We start from the raw sequence: 17,443 nt of genomic DNA on the forward strand, positions 1-17,443 counted from the left end.
GGACGAAACACGAGCTCCCCTAAAAACGCCTGCGTGGGAGGCTAACAACTTCCCTCCTGGTCCGTTTATGTCACCGTGGTCAACCCACCCCCTCCCACAGGGTGGTCGCTGTTGCTCGTCAGAAAACAAGTGACCGGCCGCAAGGCAGGCAATAAGACCATGCTGTAGGGAAGGTAATCCTCACTGTTATAACCGACCGGAATTGCTTTTAACAATCAGAAAGTCTAAACTTAAATTTAAAACTAATTTTAATTTTTAATTAAATTTAAGTTTAGACTATAGTGAGAAAGAGATTTAAATATCCTTGACGAATCCATGTTCTTTATTGCACCTTTGTTCTCGCATCAATATTAATTAACTATCTGCAGATATAACCCGTGGTATGCATTTACCTTGTAAAATTAGTTCCAATCAAGTTTTTTTTGTATTATTATTCTTTTGCAAATAAACCAATGCAGAGTTAGGTCGCTTTACTACTCCCTAATTTATGACTTTAAGATAACTGACTTTGTAAGTTGAAATTAATTTTAAAAATCACTTGTGTTGAAATTTGTTCCCAAAGTCACATGAAGAGCGCGAACACATGGAAGCAGACTTGACCCTGGTTATCACCCTCGGAGTGGTTTTTCAAGTCGTCTCCGTACCAAAACCGCAATTTTTCGTCGGTTGGCAGGTACAACGGCTGACCAAAGTTCGCGAAGACCAGCTCGTCAGAATATCTGAGGAGAAAGAGCTCAGATAAATACACTGCGCCTTTCGACCTCTCTAACAACGCCCAGCGTAGTAAAGTTTTGGGAATGGCCTACTGGATGTAGGCATTTCCAGACTTCCTCGGGAATTGACTATACCCAACTAACCTAACCCAGCCAAAGCCCTGAACCAAAAGCGAGCGGTTTTGTATGAAACGGTTAATCTTAATCGAACACAACCTAAGAAACACACTGAAGCCCGTGACTCAGGCATGGCACGTTAGTCTTTCATTGCATCGGTCCGTTTTTATTGCCAGGTTGGCTAACATAGGACCGTGCTTGAGGAGGCTGTAAACCGTCTTTTTTACTACCTGTTCCTCACTGGTTTGACTTGCTTTGCCGCTCGCACTAATAAGATATAACTGTGGGTGATTAGCTGTTGGCTCACGGCACCGAACTGTTACTGTAAAAGGCTCAGGGGCACCCAATGGATCTGTTCCGCAAAAGATCTGTTCTTCAGGCAATTTATTGATGGCAGGGAGATGTGCAAGTAATGATATGTCCCTGGAAAGAAAATGTTGCAGGCTCTGGCTGTTTGAGGATATTTGATGTGTAGAATAGGTGCTATGTGTTCTTTAACCACTGAAGGGGTGAATTGGTCCCTCGGTCACTCCCATTGTCCTACCGACGCCCCCCCCCCCCCCCCTAAATTAGGGTCTGAATTTTGCTTTATGACCACACCCAAACTGGCCAGTTATGTCTATACACACGTCTGCTGTGAAACTTCCTAGTAAGTCAGGTTGCAGAGTTGTAGGCGCACCTTGCTGGCTCTTAACTCTTCCATCAGTCTTGCTGGGAGTGAGGAACAGATACATTTTTCCCAGCAATCTCCCAAAATACTTAAAATGGTTTCAGGAAGCTTTATTCACGCTTTGTTGTTGTTTTTAGGTCTTTTTCTCAAAATTTCCCATTGGCTGCCCCTGAAGGCTGACCTGTGGCTGAACTAGGAAGGTGACTACGTCCTTAGATTCACAAGGGAACCCAGCGAATATGAAGTTATATATCTCAACTTTTAAAAAAATATATTGAACAGCAACGGGATCAGTTAAGCCGTCCAATAGAATCATGTCAGACTTACACTTCGTTAACGAAAGGTATAGAGTACCACAGTCCTGATCCAGCACTATTTTTGATGATTTCCGGAAGTGGAAAGATAACATGGTTGTTTTTATCGGTGATGATAATGTTCAGCGGCTGAGCTCGACCGCTACAACCCCATCTGCTGTTATGAGCCTCGTTGCTGACGCACCTAAGTCAATAAAAACAATGACTATTTATTCAAAATATTTCACCGTTGCCTTTGATTCCATTCCTGGGTTAATTCTGCGTATTATACCAACTGGTGCATACCATATTTGGGAGATGCAAGCAACATACCATCGTTTTGACGGTATTTGCTTGGAAACGAGATTGATTGATGGTATATTTTTCAGTGGAATTAACGAGGCTGCGCAACGCAAGAATATGCAAAACATGTTCATGACATGTAAAATGAAACAAAACTGAATGTAAGGATGGCACTACGGCAAAGGGCTGATTTATTATGGCCAATATTTCGGCTAACAAAATTAGCCTTAATCAGCCCTCTGCGTAGTGCCAGCCTTGCATTCAGTTTTGTTTCATTTTACACATCAAGTGACGTTTGGCTACAACATCTCTTTAATTAGAGATCCGGCAACAGGAACCAGTCAGTTATATTTACGTGTTGCGTGGACTTCTGCGTTCAAACAGTTTTTCATATTCATACTGTGTTATCTGTAAGAAAAAACATCCGTTTATATCCTGAAACCGTGCTGAGACTGAAATATACCAAAGTTTTGAAGAAAGTCTACGAATAGGTAAGCTTATTAAGAAGTTAAAAGTATTTTTAATAAATAATGATCTGCATAATTCTTCACGTTGCATCATACGAAGGCGAATTCAATAATTGTAAATTAAGTATTAATTCTAATAACGGTTCGCTTTTCTTTCTTTTGAGCGTCGGCATATAGCGACTGAGTTGGGACTTGTGCTCTAGCCACCATTTATTGAAGAACCATATGCTCTAGTCACATGTCTGACTTTGCTCACCTCACTGAATACTTCACAAGCGGTTTGAAGTGAGATCAGGGTCCTAAAGCGACGACCGGAAATACGTCTGCTCTTCGCAGGCTCAGCGGGGCCCGTTCAGGGCTCGAAAGTCTCAAAAACTTGCCAGGCCCCGAAAGCTGTTTTGTTTACATCGAATCGAGGTTGAATAAAGATTTCAATGTTTTCGCAGATATTATCATTAAACTATGTTAGCTAGGACCCACTCTCCCAAGGCCCCTAATATGTCAATGCAAAAGTATTTCAGAACCGAAGTGAGTACGGTGTGCGAGGTCACTAAGCCGGCAATTATCACAGGCAGCCCAAGCTCAGCATGAGGGTTTTAATCACAATACGTATGGTATCAATGCATAATCCCCAAATTGGCTTGAACATAAAGGATTTGTAATTCTTTGTTTCACTGTCACGCAATGGAAAAATAACTTTGGAACCGTTGAACGAAAGAAGCAAAGAAAATGAAATGTTACAGAAGACTCATAAATATACAACACACCCAAGTCTCAGGTCTGTGCGGAGCGAATCGTTTCACGCAAGTTTATAGAGCTTTGTATGGGGACGCCATGCAACATGGGACTGACCAATATGTTGACCAGAAATCAGCAAAGACATCAGGCTTTCACCTTTGCGATAAAAGTTATTTCTTTTTGCTTGTAAGCAAATTAGTATTCGCAAAAACACGTTTTGTACCGCTTAAAAGTATAAACTGCTGAAAATCATTAGCTGTTCTTAAACCAGACATCTCTGCCGAGATTACCACTGTTGTGCCATCGGCTCCTGGCACTGTAAAAATTTGGAAATTCAAAATGCTGTATTTTCCAAATGGAATACGCTTTTCAGCCTGGTATTCAAAAGAATTCCTCGCTATTTTGATTTTAGAATTTGATGACGTCACGGTGAAAGCACTCTCTTGTCTCCTACGCATTAGACTGCGAGCAGTTTCCTATTTTTCTTTGCAAAGTTACTGCACGCGAAAAACAAGTACGCGACCGGCGAAGCCGCGAACCGCGATAAACAAGGGTGTCGTCTGGTCCCAATATAACGTCGTGGTTTGCAATCTCGCTGGCTGAGATAAGAACTGCGGTCTTGTTTTTGTCCCTTAAAAGAGAAAAGGCGGACTGCAAGCAGTCTACCTGGACGCATATTCTACTTGCGTGCACATTATTCACTTTTTTGGTAAATGTCTAGACTGCAAGACCCCCAAGGACGCTCTTCTGAACTCACTTTTCACTGAAGCGCCACGTACATTGTTTGGTCTCAATTTCAGGGCCAGTAACCAGTCACATCGCGTTGCGTGACTAGCCTAAAAACGGCTGCAAAGGAGACTACCAGTCACAGAATACTTCACCCTCGGTTGAAGCACAATCTATCATTCTATGGAGATGGCGAGACAAATCTCTGCTGCTTTTCTGTTCACTTTGCTCGCTAATATAGTTGTAAGGGTGGATTCCTCCAACCACGCTAGCTTTGAATCGGGTGATGGCAATTTTCGATTGCAATGGACATACAACAACAACACGTTGTTTTTCAACATGACATGTAAAACTACAGGCTGGTGTGCAGTGGGTTTTACTACTTCCGCTGATGGGAAACGCATGAAGAATTACGATATCGCTGTTGGTGGAGTCACCTCTAATTATTCCCAATATATTTTTGTAAGTATAGTAGAAATTTAATTTAATTTAAGATTGCGTTGATTGGGTCGGGTCGGGTCGGGTAGCCTTTGGCTATATTTTAAGAAAGATAGGGTTAGGGTTATTGAGGAAGTGTTTGGAAGGCCATTGTTTTTGGATCCTCTGAGGTTTTCCATTTTGTTATCGTCAACCGAAACTGGGACGGTAGTAGTAGACGTATTTCATAAACTCGCTATATAATCTTTTCGTTACGGCTCACTCATCGATCTACAAGGTTACTAGTTTTGATTTCAGCCGTATAAATTAGAAAGGTTTCGTTGAGATGTTAATTGCTTTATGGCGACTTTGCAGCTTCGCCGTGCCAGCAACGTTGGCATTTTCAGTGGTTGATAGTTTGAGAAGCCGGAGCATAAGTTGCAACCCAGCCACATTTAACTTCATACCGCGAAGCTTAACTTTGACTGATCTTAACTCGTTTCAGTTACGAATTTGCTCTGTGTAAGTTGAAAGTGTTTCTTGCTGTTTTCCGAGGCAGAGTGATAGAGTCTCTTGCATGTAAATTCGAAGTTTTTCTCTGAATAGAATTGGAAAGGTCGGTAAATCAACAAACGACCATCCTGCAAACAAATACGTATTTCCGGTCGTCACTTCTTTCAGAAATACGCCTGACTTAGCAAACGACGAAACGGCTGAGACGACGAAAGGGCGAGGCGTTCGAAAGCCGGGAGGGGGCGTTCGAAACGGCTGAGCCAAATCTGATCGACGGAAATATTTGAAAATGGGAAAAATTATTACCATAGCTTGCAAAACAGGCCTTTTCTTTCGCGTTTTTTAGGAAAGCGAAGGCAAGCGCGAAGCGAGCGTGGAGGGCGAGACGCACGCGATCGAGGAGGCGGAGAGATCGTCTTTCTCCGCATCCAAGTTCCACCAGAGGTAGCCGAAGCTCGAAATATAAGCATCGGCGAACATCGACTTTGTTGTACACAAGAGAGAATCTTGTTGCATACCATTCGAAATATAAGGATTTATATGGAAAAAAAACCTAGGAAAATGAAAGGATTTCAATAAAAAACAGCTTACCTTACATAAAATATGTTACGTCTCTCCTGTGTGGTGCGTGGGCCGATTTATGGCCGTTTAATGGGTTGTACTGTAAACGGTTTTCTCTCTATATAAAGGTTTACCAAGCTTGGTCGCCAAAAACAATACAGTGGAACCCCGTTAATATGGTCAATGGACCAAAAAAAAGTGGCCGTAATAACGAGGTGACCGTATTACCAAGGTGGCCGTAAGGCGGAGTTTCTCTGTATAACACACAGTTTGACTGAAAAAGTTCTCAATAAAGGAACGACCATTAATCATTTTACGGGGAAGTGTTTTCGTTGAGTGATTTACATGATTTAGTTTGAGCGAGATAATTTTTCTGAGCCTATCATCATTTTTTGGTTAAAATAACTTGATGTATGATTTTGTCTTCTTTCCAGGGCGGTTTCCGAGATATTTTTTTTTCTTGCTGAAAACAAACCAATCCGCGCAGCTCATAAGATTTATAAGAGGGTCTCAATAGTCTTAACCGTTTGCCCAAAAAAAGCCGAAAAATTTACTTAGAAAAATTTATTGTTGCAAGGACCATTTGTACAAACAGCAGCGAAAAATCTTTGAATAAACGGCAGTGCTTACAGCCAGTGATTTTACAAGTCGGTCTACATTTTGAAGATATACCTGGATAGGAGAACACTTATTCGAAGGGGGCACTTGGTACATAATCTTTTTAGCTTTAAGGGGCGTATAAATTCCGACCGGATTAATGTTAAATCTTGTTCCCTAAAACCTTCAGCAGATACAAAAATAAACGTAGAACTGGAGGCCACGATAAAAGACCAACAAATACTGAAACACATAGGAAGGTATTAAAAAGTGCGATGCTTTATTTTCAAACTCTTAACCGACAGGGGTATCATAGTGTTTCCACTTCAACCCCCAACAAAGATCCAACTCCAGATTACAAGCTCACAGCCGCCAGTGAGGAAAACGGATATACAAGAGTGGAGTTTAACAGAATTGCTACAACTGATGAAGAAGATGATCCGCATGATGTACAGTTTAGGGTAAAAAATTAGTCTTGTCATGATGTTTAAAGAAGTGACGTAGCGGTTTCTATATGATAGAAAATTTATTAATTTAATTTTATCCAATTTCATATATTGTTTCTAATCCATTTTAAGCTCATCGACCCTTAACTACCCTTAATCCTTTGTATAATTCTCTATTGCCTCTTCGCTTTCTTTCTATTTTTATGACCACACTGTCATTTCGATGTTCCTAATTCAACTTTAAGTTAATTTTGGAAATTGCAAAATAATTAAAGTGCTGCGTCAATCTCGTTTTCACTGGCTTCTCCTTAGAAATTTCTACTGGAAGCGATGAGCGTTACGTATGTTCAGATTCAAGAAAATGAGTGGACACAAAAAGTCTCAAAAAAGTTTTACAAGATTTTCATGGGAAAGTGTTGTGTTGCTTTCCTCCTGTGTGGTTATTTTCCTGATCTAATCCTATATACGATTTCTTTATGAGTGTAAAAGGGGAAAACAACTGAAGAAATCGCTTATAAATCCCTTACAAATCCTATATATTTTCAACCATGTTGACATTATGATCAAATGACTTATGGTACACAGGTTCTCATTCTGAGCTTGGAGTGCCTGTGTTTAGTTTTTAAGATAGGTGTCCAGATGTGGGCGGATAAAAACTGCATAGTTAAGTGGTGAAATTGCCCGGACCTTAGCTTATTGATTGATGTCCCTTTAAGAAGGTTTCCTTTAGCAAAAGCTCGCCGAGTGTACCATAGTTAGAGCACATTTACCTCTTTCCTACCTTTACTGCTTTATGGAGCATCGTAACGACAAATATCGCTGTTTTAGGCCAATTCTGTGCTTAAGTTATTGCTTAGTGCCCTTAAACCACGCCCAAAATAAGTCATGAAGAAGATATCAAACAAGCGTCATCAGGGATATGGCACAATTGCTTCAAGTTTTAATACATGTCCATCCTTGTGATCCGCAGAAACAGACAACAGAAAACAGTTTCAACAGCTAAATAATTATAGCAAAACCGGACCATTAATTTTACTTTAATTTGGAATTCAAGTGATGCGAAGACACGTTCAAGCTTTTTAAAGATATAGTAAATAGCGTGACAAGACCCTTAAATTACTTTATTAAACTTGCAGAAAAGTACTGAGGTTTGGATTGTGTGGGCATGGCGAGTTGACGACGACGCGAGTTCAGGTCTTACCCCTGCTTTGGTACACAGCCAAAATGGGGTATCATCTAAAAAATACAACCTGATAATGGAGGCTACGTCCAACGGGCCAAGATCTACTCCCTATAGTTTGACCTTTGCCGGTACCTTGTTTGTTTTGATTATGTTTGTAACTTCCTTTTAACAGCTTTGTTGGTGGCCGTCTGTAGTGCAACTTTAATTTTTTAAATGTTAACTGATAAGCAGATGTAGGATGACAAGATTAACACCAAAAGAATAAGTCAAAATAAATACGCAATAGATGAATAAAATCATTTTCTGGTTTGTCTTCAATTCAGTAGTATTTAATCATCCACCTGTTATTTAACAATTATTCCTCGAGCCCGAATGGGCTCGATTGACTCAGAGGCCATTAGGGCGAGAGGAATAATTGTTTTAGTAAAATCCAACTAGTTGGTCAAAAATATTGAGACAAAACAACTTTAGCTAGTTAAAGCAAGACTTTAATCCTTTTTTGCCACCAAAAATCCGGCGCTTTTCGCTACTAGTAGGGTATAACATATAGGCTAGTAGTAGCTCAACCAATCAGAACGCAGCATTGATAATGGACCACTAGTTGGATTTTACTAATAAAACTTATTACATGTGTTTTTCGGTGTATGTGAAGGACACATTTTCTTGGAACCGGATACTAAGTTCATTTTACTTTCTCTTTTCGTCCTCAGTTAAAATAAGAATTTTTTAGCCCGGTATAGTCACAGATTACGGAATTGAACCCGGCAACTGGGACTGAGGGCGCGAAAAAAGAGCGTTGGTAGATTTTAGTTTCATTTTTGAATAACTTTTTCCTCCTTCAGCCCCTCCCCCAGAAACCCTCCCCAGCTTGTTCGCTTTCACCGCTGACGTAGGTTATACATTGGTTGTTTAGTTACTACTTCTTTCCTCTCACCTTATTTCTCCTGACACATACTGGAGTTTCAAACCTCCGAGCAGTTTACTCTCACCAGAGTATTGCAAAAAACCGTACCCTTCATCTCTAGCTTTCACACACACTGGAAGACGGCTGATCTTCGTCCAAACTCCAGCTGAGGGATCTGAGGTCACGAGATACATGCAACGTGGTCATTTCAGTTCTTTGATTCATTAATTGTGTTAATTATTTGTTTTTAAAGGAATATTGCCCAGTTCATTCGGCTTCTGTAAACATCATCGCTTATTTTTATACTGAAATGTTTTCCTTGAAGGTAAAGTAGCTATGGCGAATGCAAGTCTCCGTAGATTTCCCAAGGAGAAAAACATTCACACAGAAAAAGCAGTTCCACGTTATTCGTATTAAGACTTAAAGTGTGACCTTAAGCGGAAGAAGACGTTTCCAAATAATACAGTTTAAAGTAAAATAGTCTGAGAACTGAATTGCCTGCGTGCAGACGTCTCCTAAAAAAAATATCTGGTTAAGATTGTAAAGAGCATCATTCTCACAATGTGCTGGGCTTGCTTGATGCGTGCCTAATAGTTTGATTGTGGTCAAACAAGCAGAAAATTTGTCGGTAACGTAAAGATTATTTTCACTATTCCATACATCCTTGGTCACTTTTTCAGAGTGGAACTTCCACTTAGAAATAAAACGCTGGCTTGTTTGCAAGCAAACCTGTTTCCAAGACAGACATGTGGTAGCCACATCACCGACTACCTCGATATAAACAGCCTCCTTACAATATATCTTAAAGAAGCTCTCAGAAGATAGTACATGAACCACCCCTACAGATCAATCTGAAAGATTTGATGGTAGCTTACTAGAGGTTGAAATTACAGTGTTTTTACTGAGAGGAATGAGTTTGTTTGTTTGTTTTTTTTTTTCGGTTCGTGATCTCTTGTGGGAGGTGGTTGTCCATCTTGGATGTTCGACTTTTATCATGGGAGTACGGAGAAAAATCCCGCTGCTTAAAGCTAGATACATCTTAGTGGTTGACAGGTTTACGGAATCTTAGCTGATGCGAGCAAAGTTTTTTATCTCTGTATCCAATAAACGAACATTACCACAACAGCCCAGATTTAGTGAGTACTTCCCGGTTTTGTCTTTTTGAAGATGTTAAAAATCATCTTAGTTAAGTCGTATAGTCTTAAAATATTGTATAAAAGTCAGGTTACAATCTACCTTGTCCTTCAACCATGGGAAGACCAATAAAAGCCAGCAAAATTATGTAAAAAATCATTCTTTGAAAAGCTAACCGGTCGTTAAAGTGTGAAGTCAGAACAGAGTAGCTATCACTCTGCTTCTTTAATTTTATCCGCACAAACAGATGTAACCAACTTCTGGAAAAGTTATTAGAAAGATTAACCAACGTCACGACATCAAGCTTTAATGTGTCAAAATCTTTTCTTTCTTATCAAAAAATCAAACAATAGCTAGAATGTGTATGCTGTGAAACAAAAACATTAGTGAACAACCTATTGATTTTTAAATTAAAGAGTCATCAAACACATTTTTACAATTACCACATTTGTGTTACCATGGATTTTTTGGGGGGGAAATCGTTTAAAAATTGCCCCCAAAATTGTTCATAATAAAAAGAAAAAAAAAAAAAACCTTTCGTGAGCTGTGCATTTTGTGCATTTATTGCACGGAGCCACCACGGGTGCCGGGGAAACTGGCTTTGCCTGTCTGGCGGTATTATTCTCACCTTTGTTACGTTAATTACTAATTATTGGATTCGGCTTTCGCATGATATGAAAAATTATGCAGATCTGCATAATTCTTTGCATTATACGAACCAATAGCTGCTTTATTATTCATTCAAAACTTTTCCAACCTTAACACATTCTGATCCCTTACCACCTTCAAAACATTAATTTGTCTCGGTGTTCCTTTCAAAACAGCTGTATTAGCAACCACGCCTACGGTTGCCCCTTTTTCTGTCAACAATTGACGTCAAAGTCCCAAATTTGGAGTACGATTGCTGGTTTAGCCGGGAGATTTAAGCCAAGCGGAAAACAGAGAAAAGGTTTGAATGGATAACAATAACAATTATTCGTTCTAGGTTTTGATGTGTTCTCTGATTTGCATTCACAATTAACCAGAAATTGCTGAGGAGCAGGGAAATGACAAGACGAAGGGAAGTTTACACATGCAGGCTGAGGTTGACATGTTTTGTTGAAATTGAAAATATTTTAAATGAATAATAAGGCAGTAAATGAATGGGTTCTTGGTGACAAAAATGAAACCGGTTTCAGGAAATGAGGAAGGAGCGTGGCCGTGCACATAGAGCGTTGGAATTTGAATCCAGAGGCCCCGAAAGTTCATGCAGTCAAGTCCCGCGCTGACCCGCTAGCTGGATTTGTTCTCGGTAGTTGCGAGTTTCACTCCTCTGTCACTCATACCCGTTGTAAATAGCCAACTGGTTTGCCACCGACCAGTTGGGATTCTTTACCTTGTTACATTTGCTTTGAAATATTTGTTTCTGTCCTTCTTTGTGGGCCACAATGAAAACTACTACGGGGCATGCGCGTTATCAGTAAATGCCATGTGCTACGTCACTAAGTCATTTTTTTATTAAGACTACGTAGCCATCGACTACGCTTAGTCTTCGCTGTTGTGTAACACAGTTTTACTCCTAGCACTACCCAAAGTTTAACATTTTTACAATTTTATCTTCTACGCAAAATTCTTCATAATCAATTGTACTACTAAAGGTGCAACTGAAGAAATTAGGGTAGGGTTTTACCCCCATGCTACAAAGTTAAAACTGCATAAATGATACAGATTACATGGCACTTTTACACTGGGCTCTCTCTCTCAGTTTCATACTGTTATTGAATCCGTCGTTGATTAATAGTTTTCTTCTCGGGGCATTATTGTTCATTCGTCGAGTCTTTCGGAGATTCCAGATAATTTCACAACACGCTTTTCGATACAATCCATTGAGTGACGTCACCAGTATGGGGTTTATTGCGCTGTGAGAATGACACGCCCAAAAAGACAAGAGTGTTGCAACAACAGGCACAGCAATGTCACTCCAAAAGAGTATTAACAAATGCATGATATGAGCGGGAAGCCAACAAAAGGCAAATGACATTACAAGAATGATGAGCATTTTCACAGTTTTCTTATTTTGAGCTTCTCGTTTTAGTATTGCCAGGCGCGAACGACCACCTGGAGCATTGTTTCTCCACAGCTTTCGACAAATAAACGCGTACAATGTCCCGATAAACACCAGAGGAACGACATAAAGAAGTAGGAAGACGAGAGCAAAAAAAACCTGAAGGAATTTGAAATACTCGTCTTTTACAACACAGTAGCTCGGACCCTCGGGACCAATGTTTTTTACTTCGTACACAACGAAGTATGGACTCATTAGTAAACAGGAGGTACACCAAATGAAAGAATAACTAAGTCTTGGATTTTTAATAAAAGTTACACGCTTGAAAGGAGACAATATGCTAAAGAAGCGATCCAGGGAGACAAGAGCGTGTGTAAGTATGGATGCCGAGATGGAGAGGGCAAGGGCATACTGTATGATTTTACAAGTTACACCACCGAATATTCCAGAAATCCAAACGTTCCTCAAATACAGGAACACTACCGAGTATGGCATAGCAAAAAAGGTGATCACGAGATCTGCTATTGCCATGTTCGCCAACAGAAGGTTGGTTGTCTTCCTCAGGTGCGGCTTCTTGAAAATGACATAAACCATCATCAGGTTGCCCACAAAAGATATGATAAAGATGACGACATACGCTAACGTCATTCCAGCCTGCAAATTCAGAGGAAGGTGATTGGCTTGATCCTCAATGCTTCCATTAGAACCTTGTAAAAGAAAATGGAAATGTCACACAGTTGACACTAACATAATATATACAATTAGCAATTATCGTATGAGGCTGAGTGTAATGAATTAGGTTGATCATGGAAGGTATTGTCCGAGATCTGCCTAATTCTTCGTATCACACGAATAGCCCCATGTACTAAGGGAGTCTAGTAAGAAACACTTGGATTCTGGATTCCAGGTACTGGCTTCTAGAGTTTTTTCAGTGGAACTCAGATTCCGGATTCCAAATATCGCTATTGAGATTCCGGATTCCTTGAGCTGTATTCCAGATTCCAAAGCCCAGGATTCCGAATTCCACAAGCAAAAATTTAGCAGATTCCGGAATCAGGATTCCGGTACATGGGGCGATACGAAAGCCATATTTTTCATTCAAAATATTCAAACTTCCTTATACGCTTTTATACTTTGATCGATAGAGAGTTCCTGTCTTCATTTGCATGTTATTCCTCGGCAAATTTTGCAGATTCTTCAAATAGCAGTAATTTTCAATCGTTGAGTGGTAAATTTGCTATTCTTGTAAAACTTGTTAGGCAATAGTTCGGCTATCTCTTCCTCGTCAAACCATAGTTAATAAAGTGGAAGGGTTATGTAGCCTGTCAGACAGCTTTGTTATATGTATTTGTTAGCATTTTTTGACTTGACGGTGCACAACGTTGAAGTAACATTTCTAAGGAGCCCTAACCAATAAAAACGTCGCATTACGTATTTCAGTCTTAATTTGTCACGGTGAATATTGAACAAGCAAAAGATTGTGCACCGTCAAATAGCTCCATACATTAAACTGCACCACTTTTTTTTCTCTGATGCTGCCGACTTTCGTAACCAGTCCCCTCCGTTATTTCATACCATGCCGTAGAAAATACAGACAATCAGTATACGGGAAAGCCGTTGTATATTTGACGGTATTACACCCGATCTTCCCATCGTGCGCCGCGATTTTTTTCCCGCCGAATTTTGTAAGCGGCGACATTTCTAGTTTATTTTAGTCAAGTGTTGCTTGAGCCATTTCAGAGCCAAATTTTTCTCTCGGCAGTAATTTTGGGGTCGAAAACTTAGCAGTAAATGAATACTTCTGAGACAAAACACTGCTGACGGATCAAGAAGTTGGTACTTTCGTTAAAGAACAAAGAAACCCAAGAACAGTAAAGGAACTAATTGGGGTGATAGCAAGTTTGTCAATGTCATTCAGGAGCCGCCTCGTTCAGGTATTTTTCTCGGTTTTAGTGTTGAAAACTCAGTCCAAATTTTGCAACCTTTTAACGACGTTAACTTTTTGACTTGCAGTTTTTGCTTTTTCTCTCATGAATTTCAATCAACTGAACATTTTGGGAGAGTTTTTTACGTTTTCTATTCTTTTGCTTTGTGTGCTTAGAGTTTTAAACTCATGATCAGTACGAATTTTGCAAGCGTTTGACTCAAATACTTCATTTGAAATGCATTTTGTCTAATCTGTGTTATGAATTTTAATAAACAAAAATTTTGTTATGAATATTTATTAATAAAGTATTAAAAACGTTGTCATCTTAGACAATAGGAAGCCAGTCCAAAGCCATTCAAAATGATGTCTGCGCGCATGTCGAATTTATTGTGCTGGCCACTGTTTTTTCTATGGAATAGTATAAAATGAAAGGATCAAGTGTATACCGAGGAAATACAAGTGTCTCGTGGGATATTCCACGATATACCACTCGAAAGTGTTGCATAACTAGTATTTCTCCAGCTCTACCAAAAGGGTAGTCTGTTACACAGCCGTTTTTAGTGTCGTCACGCAATGCTCCTCCCCATTGCGTGACGACACTAAAAACGGCTGTGTAGCAGACTACCAAAAGGGCTGAGCTACCGCGCCTTCGATTCTGCCATCTCTGTAACGAGAAAGTTTCTTACTACCTTGAAAGGTTTCCATTGTAGCCCTAGGACAATGTTCAGCTCAGCTGGATCTGTAAGTCAAGAAGAAATCAAAGAAAAGCAAAAACAAAACCAAAAATTTCAGATCTAGATGAATTGATCATTATTTAACTAAATACTGAACGATGAATGAAGCAGACTTTTGCGCTTGGCGCTTCGAAAAAGAAAGTAGTTTAACAGATGAAAAGCGCGAACTGGTCTGTTTTGGGTGTATATCTCCTATTTCAGTTACAACGTAATATGTAAGTTGTTTTTCTTTGGGATTCATCATCATGAAACAGGAGTAATTAAAGAAAGAAACTAACAATTATCCAACAAACTGCCACCTGGTCCCTGTTAGTTATGCAGCTTCTTAACTGAAAGCGCTGTTTATATCGTAAAACCTCTCACTTTAAAAGAAAGAAAGAAATGACAACCGACGGTTCGATTTACGTAAGCCGCAATTTTCGCAGCGCTAACGGATATTTAGGCGACACTTTCAGCCACCTTGCGTGGGCAGCAAAGCAAACGGCTGCGTGACCGGGTTTAATTAAGATATGCGATAGATGTTTTGCTTATAAGTTTTTTTTCCTTGCGGGAACAAAAACTAGTATGGCGCGAGCTTTAAAATCCATGCGACGTCCACGCAAAAACTAAAACAAACATAGCCTCTCAGTTTCGAAATATTCCCCCCAAAAAACTTTATTAACTTTCTGTTGAAGTTCATTGTTTAAAAAGTTTGATTAACGTAGGTCAAACATTTATGAAGGGAGACAATATTACACCAGTTACAAGTCACTATCGATTTCCATAAGAGTAAATTGTATGTAAAAACAAAGCAGAAATTTTCCAAAGACATCAATTCTTTCAATTCAAAAGTAGACAAACGTTAAATAGTCGCAGTAAATGGTAAGTGGAAACTTTACTTAGAAAACAAAGAAGTAAGTACACTAACCCAGAAGGAAGGAATTTTGCTGCTTCTGGCCTTTGGTTCACGGTCAGTGGAAATATCTGAAAGATAGCTAGGGTTATTAGTAAATACTCTAGGGAGCTACCTTAACATACCAGCCCTCTTATAATTCCTAATAAACTCATGAGCGTCCTTACGCTCATCTCCCCTAAAAACTGGAAACGTTACTGACGATTTCACACCGATATTTCTACCCTGTGAGTTAACGGAAGCCTGCATTCGCTCAACTGCTCGACATAACTGATCAACTTGATCTTCCATTTCGGCATAGACTGGTGCAAGAGACAACCGATCTGACTCTAAAGAACTATCAGCAAATGAATTATGCGGTTCCTCAATTGAATCTTCACTTATACTTTCACGACTAGGACAATTTTCTCTAGGCTTTACGTTTTCATAAATAATTTCCTCTTCAGAGTCGGATTCGTGGTCGCTAGTACAAAAGGAAACTGGAGAGCATTCACTTGGAGTCGGAATTGCACTTAACGCCTGAGCTTGCGCTTCAGCCCTAGGTGATCTATTAATTGACCTCAGAAATGAACGGAACAACGGTTCCCTAGACTGCTGAACGGGTGGAGGAGTGGCAGGCCACTCATTCGAACCCGAATTCACAGCCAAATTTTCCTGGCGAACGGCCCCCTTAGCCAGGGTTCGCGCTCTCTGCCTAGTAATCAGAATGACAAGGGGAAAAGTTCAGCATAAGCCAAATTTTCCAAAGACTCAAAAACGAAGGCAATGAAATCAAAAGCGACACTCATAAACGGGAAAAGCGACAAACACATCAAAAGAAAACCGAACTTTGAAATTTACTCATAGCAACCATAAACTAATTCACAAACTAACCGACACGTATACTGAAAATAAACTACACCTTACGCAAGTTCGAGCATTATTAAAAGCAAAGAAAATTACAGGACTAAACTAGCTTGCAACAGAAAGGCATGCTAACAAAAACAAAGTTCCACTCACAATTGCAGTGATTCTTCAAAGGAGTTCTCCACCAAGTATGTTGAGAACTTGTGAAGCTCGCTTGGCTCTTTAACGACAGGACCAAGACTCTGTTCGTTCTATTTAAGATGGCAGTTTATTCTTCAACAGCTCCTGGCTACAACTCTACCACTCAACTAACTCTACTAGCTTACACAGCGAATTAAATAATCAAATTGTAGACTTATTTTGAGTTAGCTGACCGGAAGAGTTTCTATTGAATACCTTATCGCCTATATCGCAACAGGTTTGCTATAGTAGGATAAGCCTACACAGCCGCAACCGACAAGTACCAAAGAACCAGTTAAATGCTAACAGTGAATCTGCCCAGAAGGACAAAACATACAAAACAGGAACTCGATTGTGGGTAAAACTCAAGGTCAGCTGTACTTCCCGAACAAGCCTACTTCAAAGAACCAAAACTAAGTTTATCAAACACTTAAAATGGATAACACTAGACAAAAACTCGGGAACTAACTTTGTGGGGAAATACATTGAATCTCTAAGTCTCTAACTCTATAAAAGTCTATAAACTGTTTATCACGAAGCTAGCAAAATCTTAAAAAAAAAAATAGCAAAACTAAAAAAAAAAAACTAAAGGCAACTACCTCATAACATTGCGCAATTAGTCGAGAAATGAACCAATTGAAAGCTAATCCTTCATGATTTTATTTCTCCAGCCATTTCTTTATATCAAATACGTACTGAAAAGTCCAAACATTATTTCTCCCGACCAGCTGAATACATCAGGTATCTTATCTCTAACATTCTTGGGATGTAATAACATCTTTCATGTTTTCTTTTGCATCGATGTTTATTTTGTAATATTTCATCATTTTGACATTATGTCAGCCATAGTTAAATCAAACTGAATGTGAAGCTGTAACTGAAGGAAGTTCCTTTGAACCCCCGCGACAAGAAACATTTTCCCACGCATTTAAAAGCGAGCGATATTGTCTTGGCCACCTTTAAGAGATAAATGAAAGTTTGCATTTTAAATCCCCGTGTCATCGACTCGTTACGTGCGATAGGCCTTTTTCTTTGAGT

General features: G+C 39.6%; 3 protein-coding genes across 3 annotated transcripts; 1 reads left to right on the top strand and 2 right to left on the bottom strand.

Moving 5' to 3' along the window:
• Window positions 1–299: 299 nt before the first annotated feature.
• LOC140935989 (uncharacterized) lies at window positions 300–10,020 on the bottom strand. Its single transcript, XM_073385570.1, has 4 exons — window positions 9,885–10,020; window positions 8,679–8,823; window positions 1,828–1,998; window positions 300–719 (listed from the first exon to the last, which is right to left on the bottom strand). The coding sequence occupies exons 1-4, from the start codon at window positions 9,940–9,942 to the stop codon at window positions 563–565; spliced, it is 531 nt and encodes a 176-aa protein (XP_073241671.1). The 5' UTR covers window positions 9,943–10,020; the 3' UTR covers window positions 300–562.
• Window positions 4,158–7,960, top strand: LOC140935988 (DBH-like monooxygenase protein 2 homolog). The gene is made up of 3 exons (XM_073385569.1): window positions 4,158–4,489; window positions 6,421–6,576; window positions 7,698–7,960. The coding sequence occupies exons 1-3, from the start codon at window positions 4,211–4,213 to the stop codon at window positions 7,911–7,913; spliced, it is 651 nt and encodes a 216-aa protein (XP_073241670.1). The 5' UTR covers window positions 4,158–4,210; the 3' UTR covers window positions 7,914–7,960.
• A 1,258-nt stretch (window positions 10,021–11,278) lies between the features above and the next one.
• On the bottom strand, window positions 11,279–14,493 carry LOC140935990 (orexin/Hypocretin receptor type 1-like). The gene is made up of 2 exons (XM_073385571.1): window positions 14,443–14,493; window positions 11,279–12,533 (listed from the first exon to the last, which is right to left on the bottom strand). The coding sequence occupies exons 1-2, from the start codon at window positions 14,456–14,458 to the stop codon at window positions 11,491–11,493; spliced, it is 1,059 nt and encodes a 352-aa protein (XP_073241672.1). The 5' UTR covers window positions 14,459–14,493; the 3' UTR covers window positions 11,279–11,490.
• Between the last annotated feature and the right edge of the window lie 2,950 nt (window positions 14,494–17,443).

This window comes from Porites lutea, chromosome 4 (genome assembly GCF_958299795.1).
Source record: "Porites lutea chromosome 4, jaPorLute2.1, whole genome shotgun sequence".
Taxonomy (NCBI): Eukaryota; Metazoa; Cnidaria; class Anthozoa; order Scleractinia; family Poritidae; genus Porites; species Porites lutea.

Coding starts and splice junctions, on each gene's coding strand:
- LOC140935988 (XM_073385569.1), top strand. CDS start 4,211: ATGGAGATGGCGAGACAAATCTCTGCTGCTTTTCTGTTCACTTTGCTC. Junction 4,490..6,420: donor ATTATTCCCAATATATTTTT/GTAAGTATAGTA, acceptor CTTAACCGACAG/GGGTATCATAGTGTTTCCAC. Junction 6,577..7,697: donor CGCATGATGTACAGTTTAGG/GTAAAAAATTAG, acceptor TTAAACTTGCAG/AAAAGTACTGAGGTTTGGAT.
- LOC140935989 (XM_073385570.1), bottom strand. CDS start 9,942: ATGATTTTTTACATAATTTTGCTGGCTTTTATTGGTCTTCCCATGGTT. Junction 8,824..9,884: donor TCCCATGGTTGAAGGACAAG/GTAGATTGTAAC, acceptor TCGTGACCTCAG/ATCCCTCAGCTGGAGTTTGG. Junction 720..1,827: donor ATACCTTTCGTTAACGAAGT/GTAAGTCTGACA, acceptor CTTTCTCCTCAG/ATATTCTGACGAGCTGGTCT.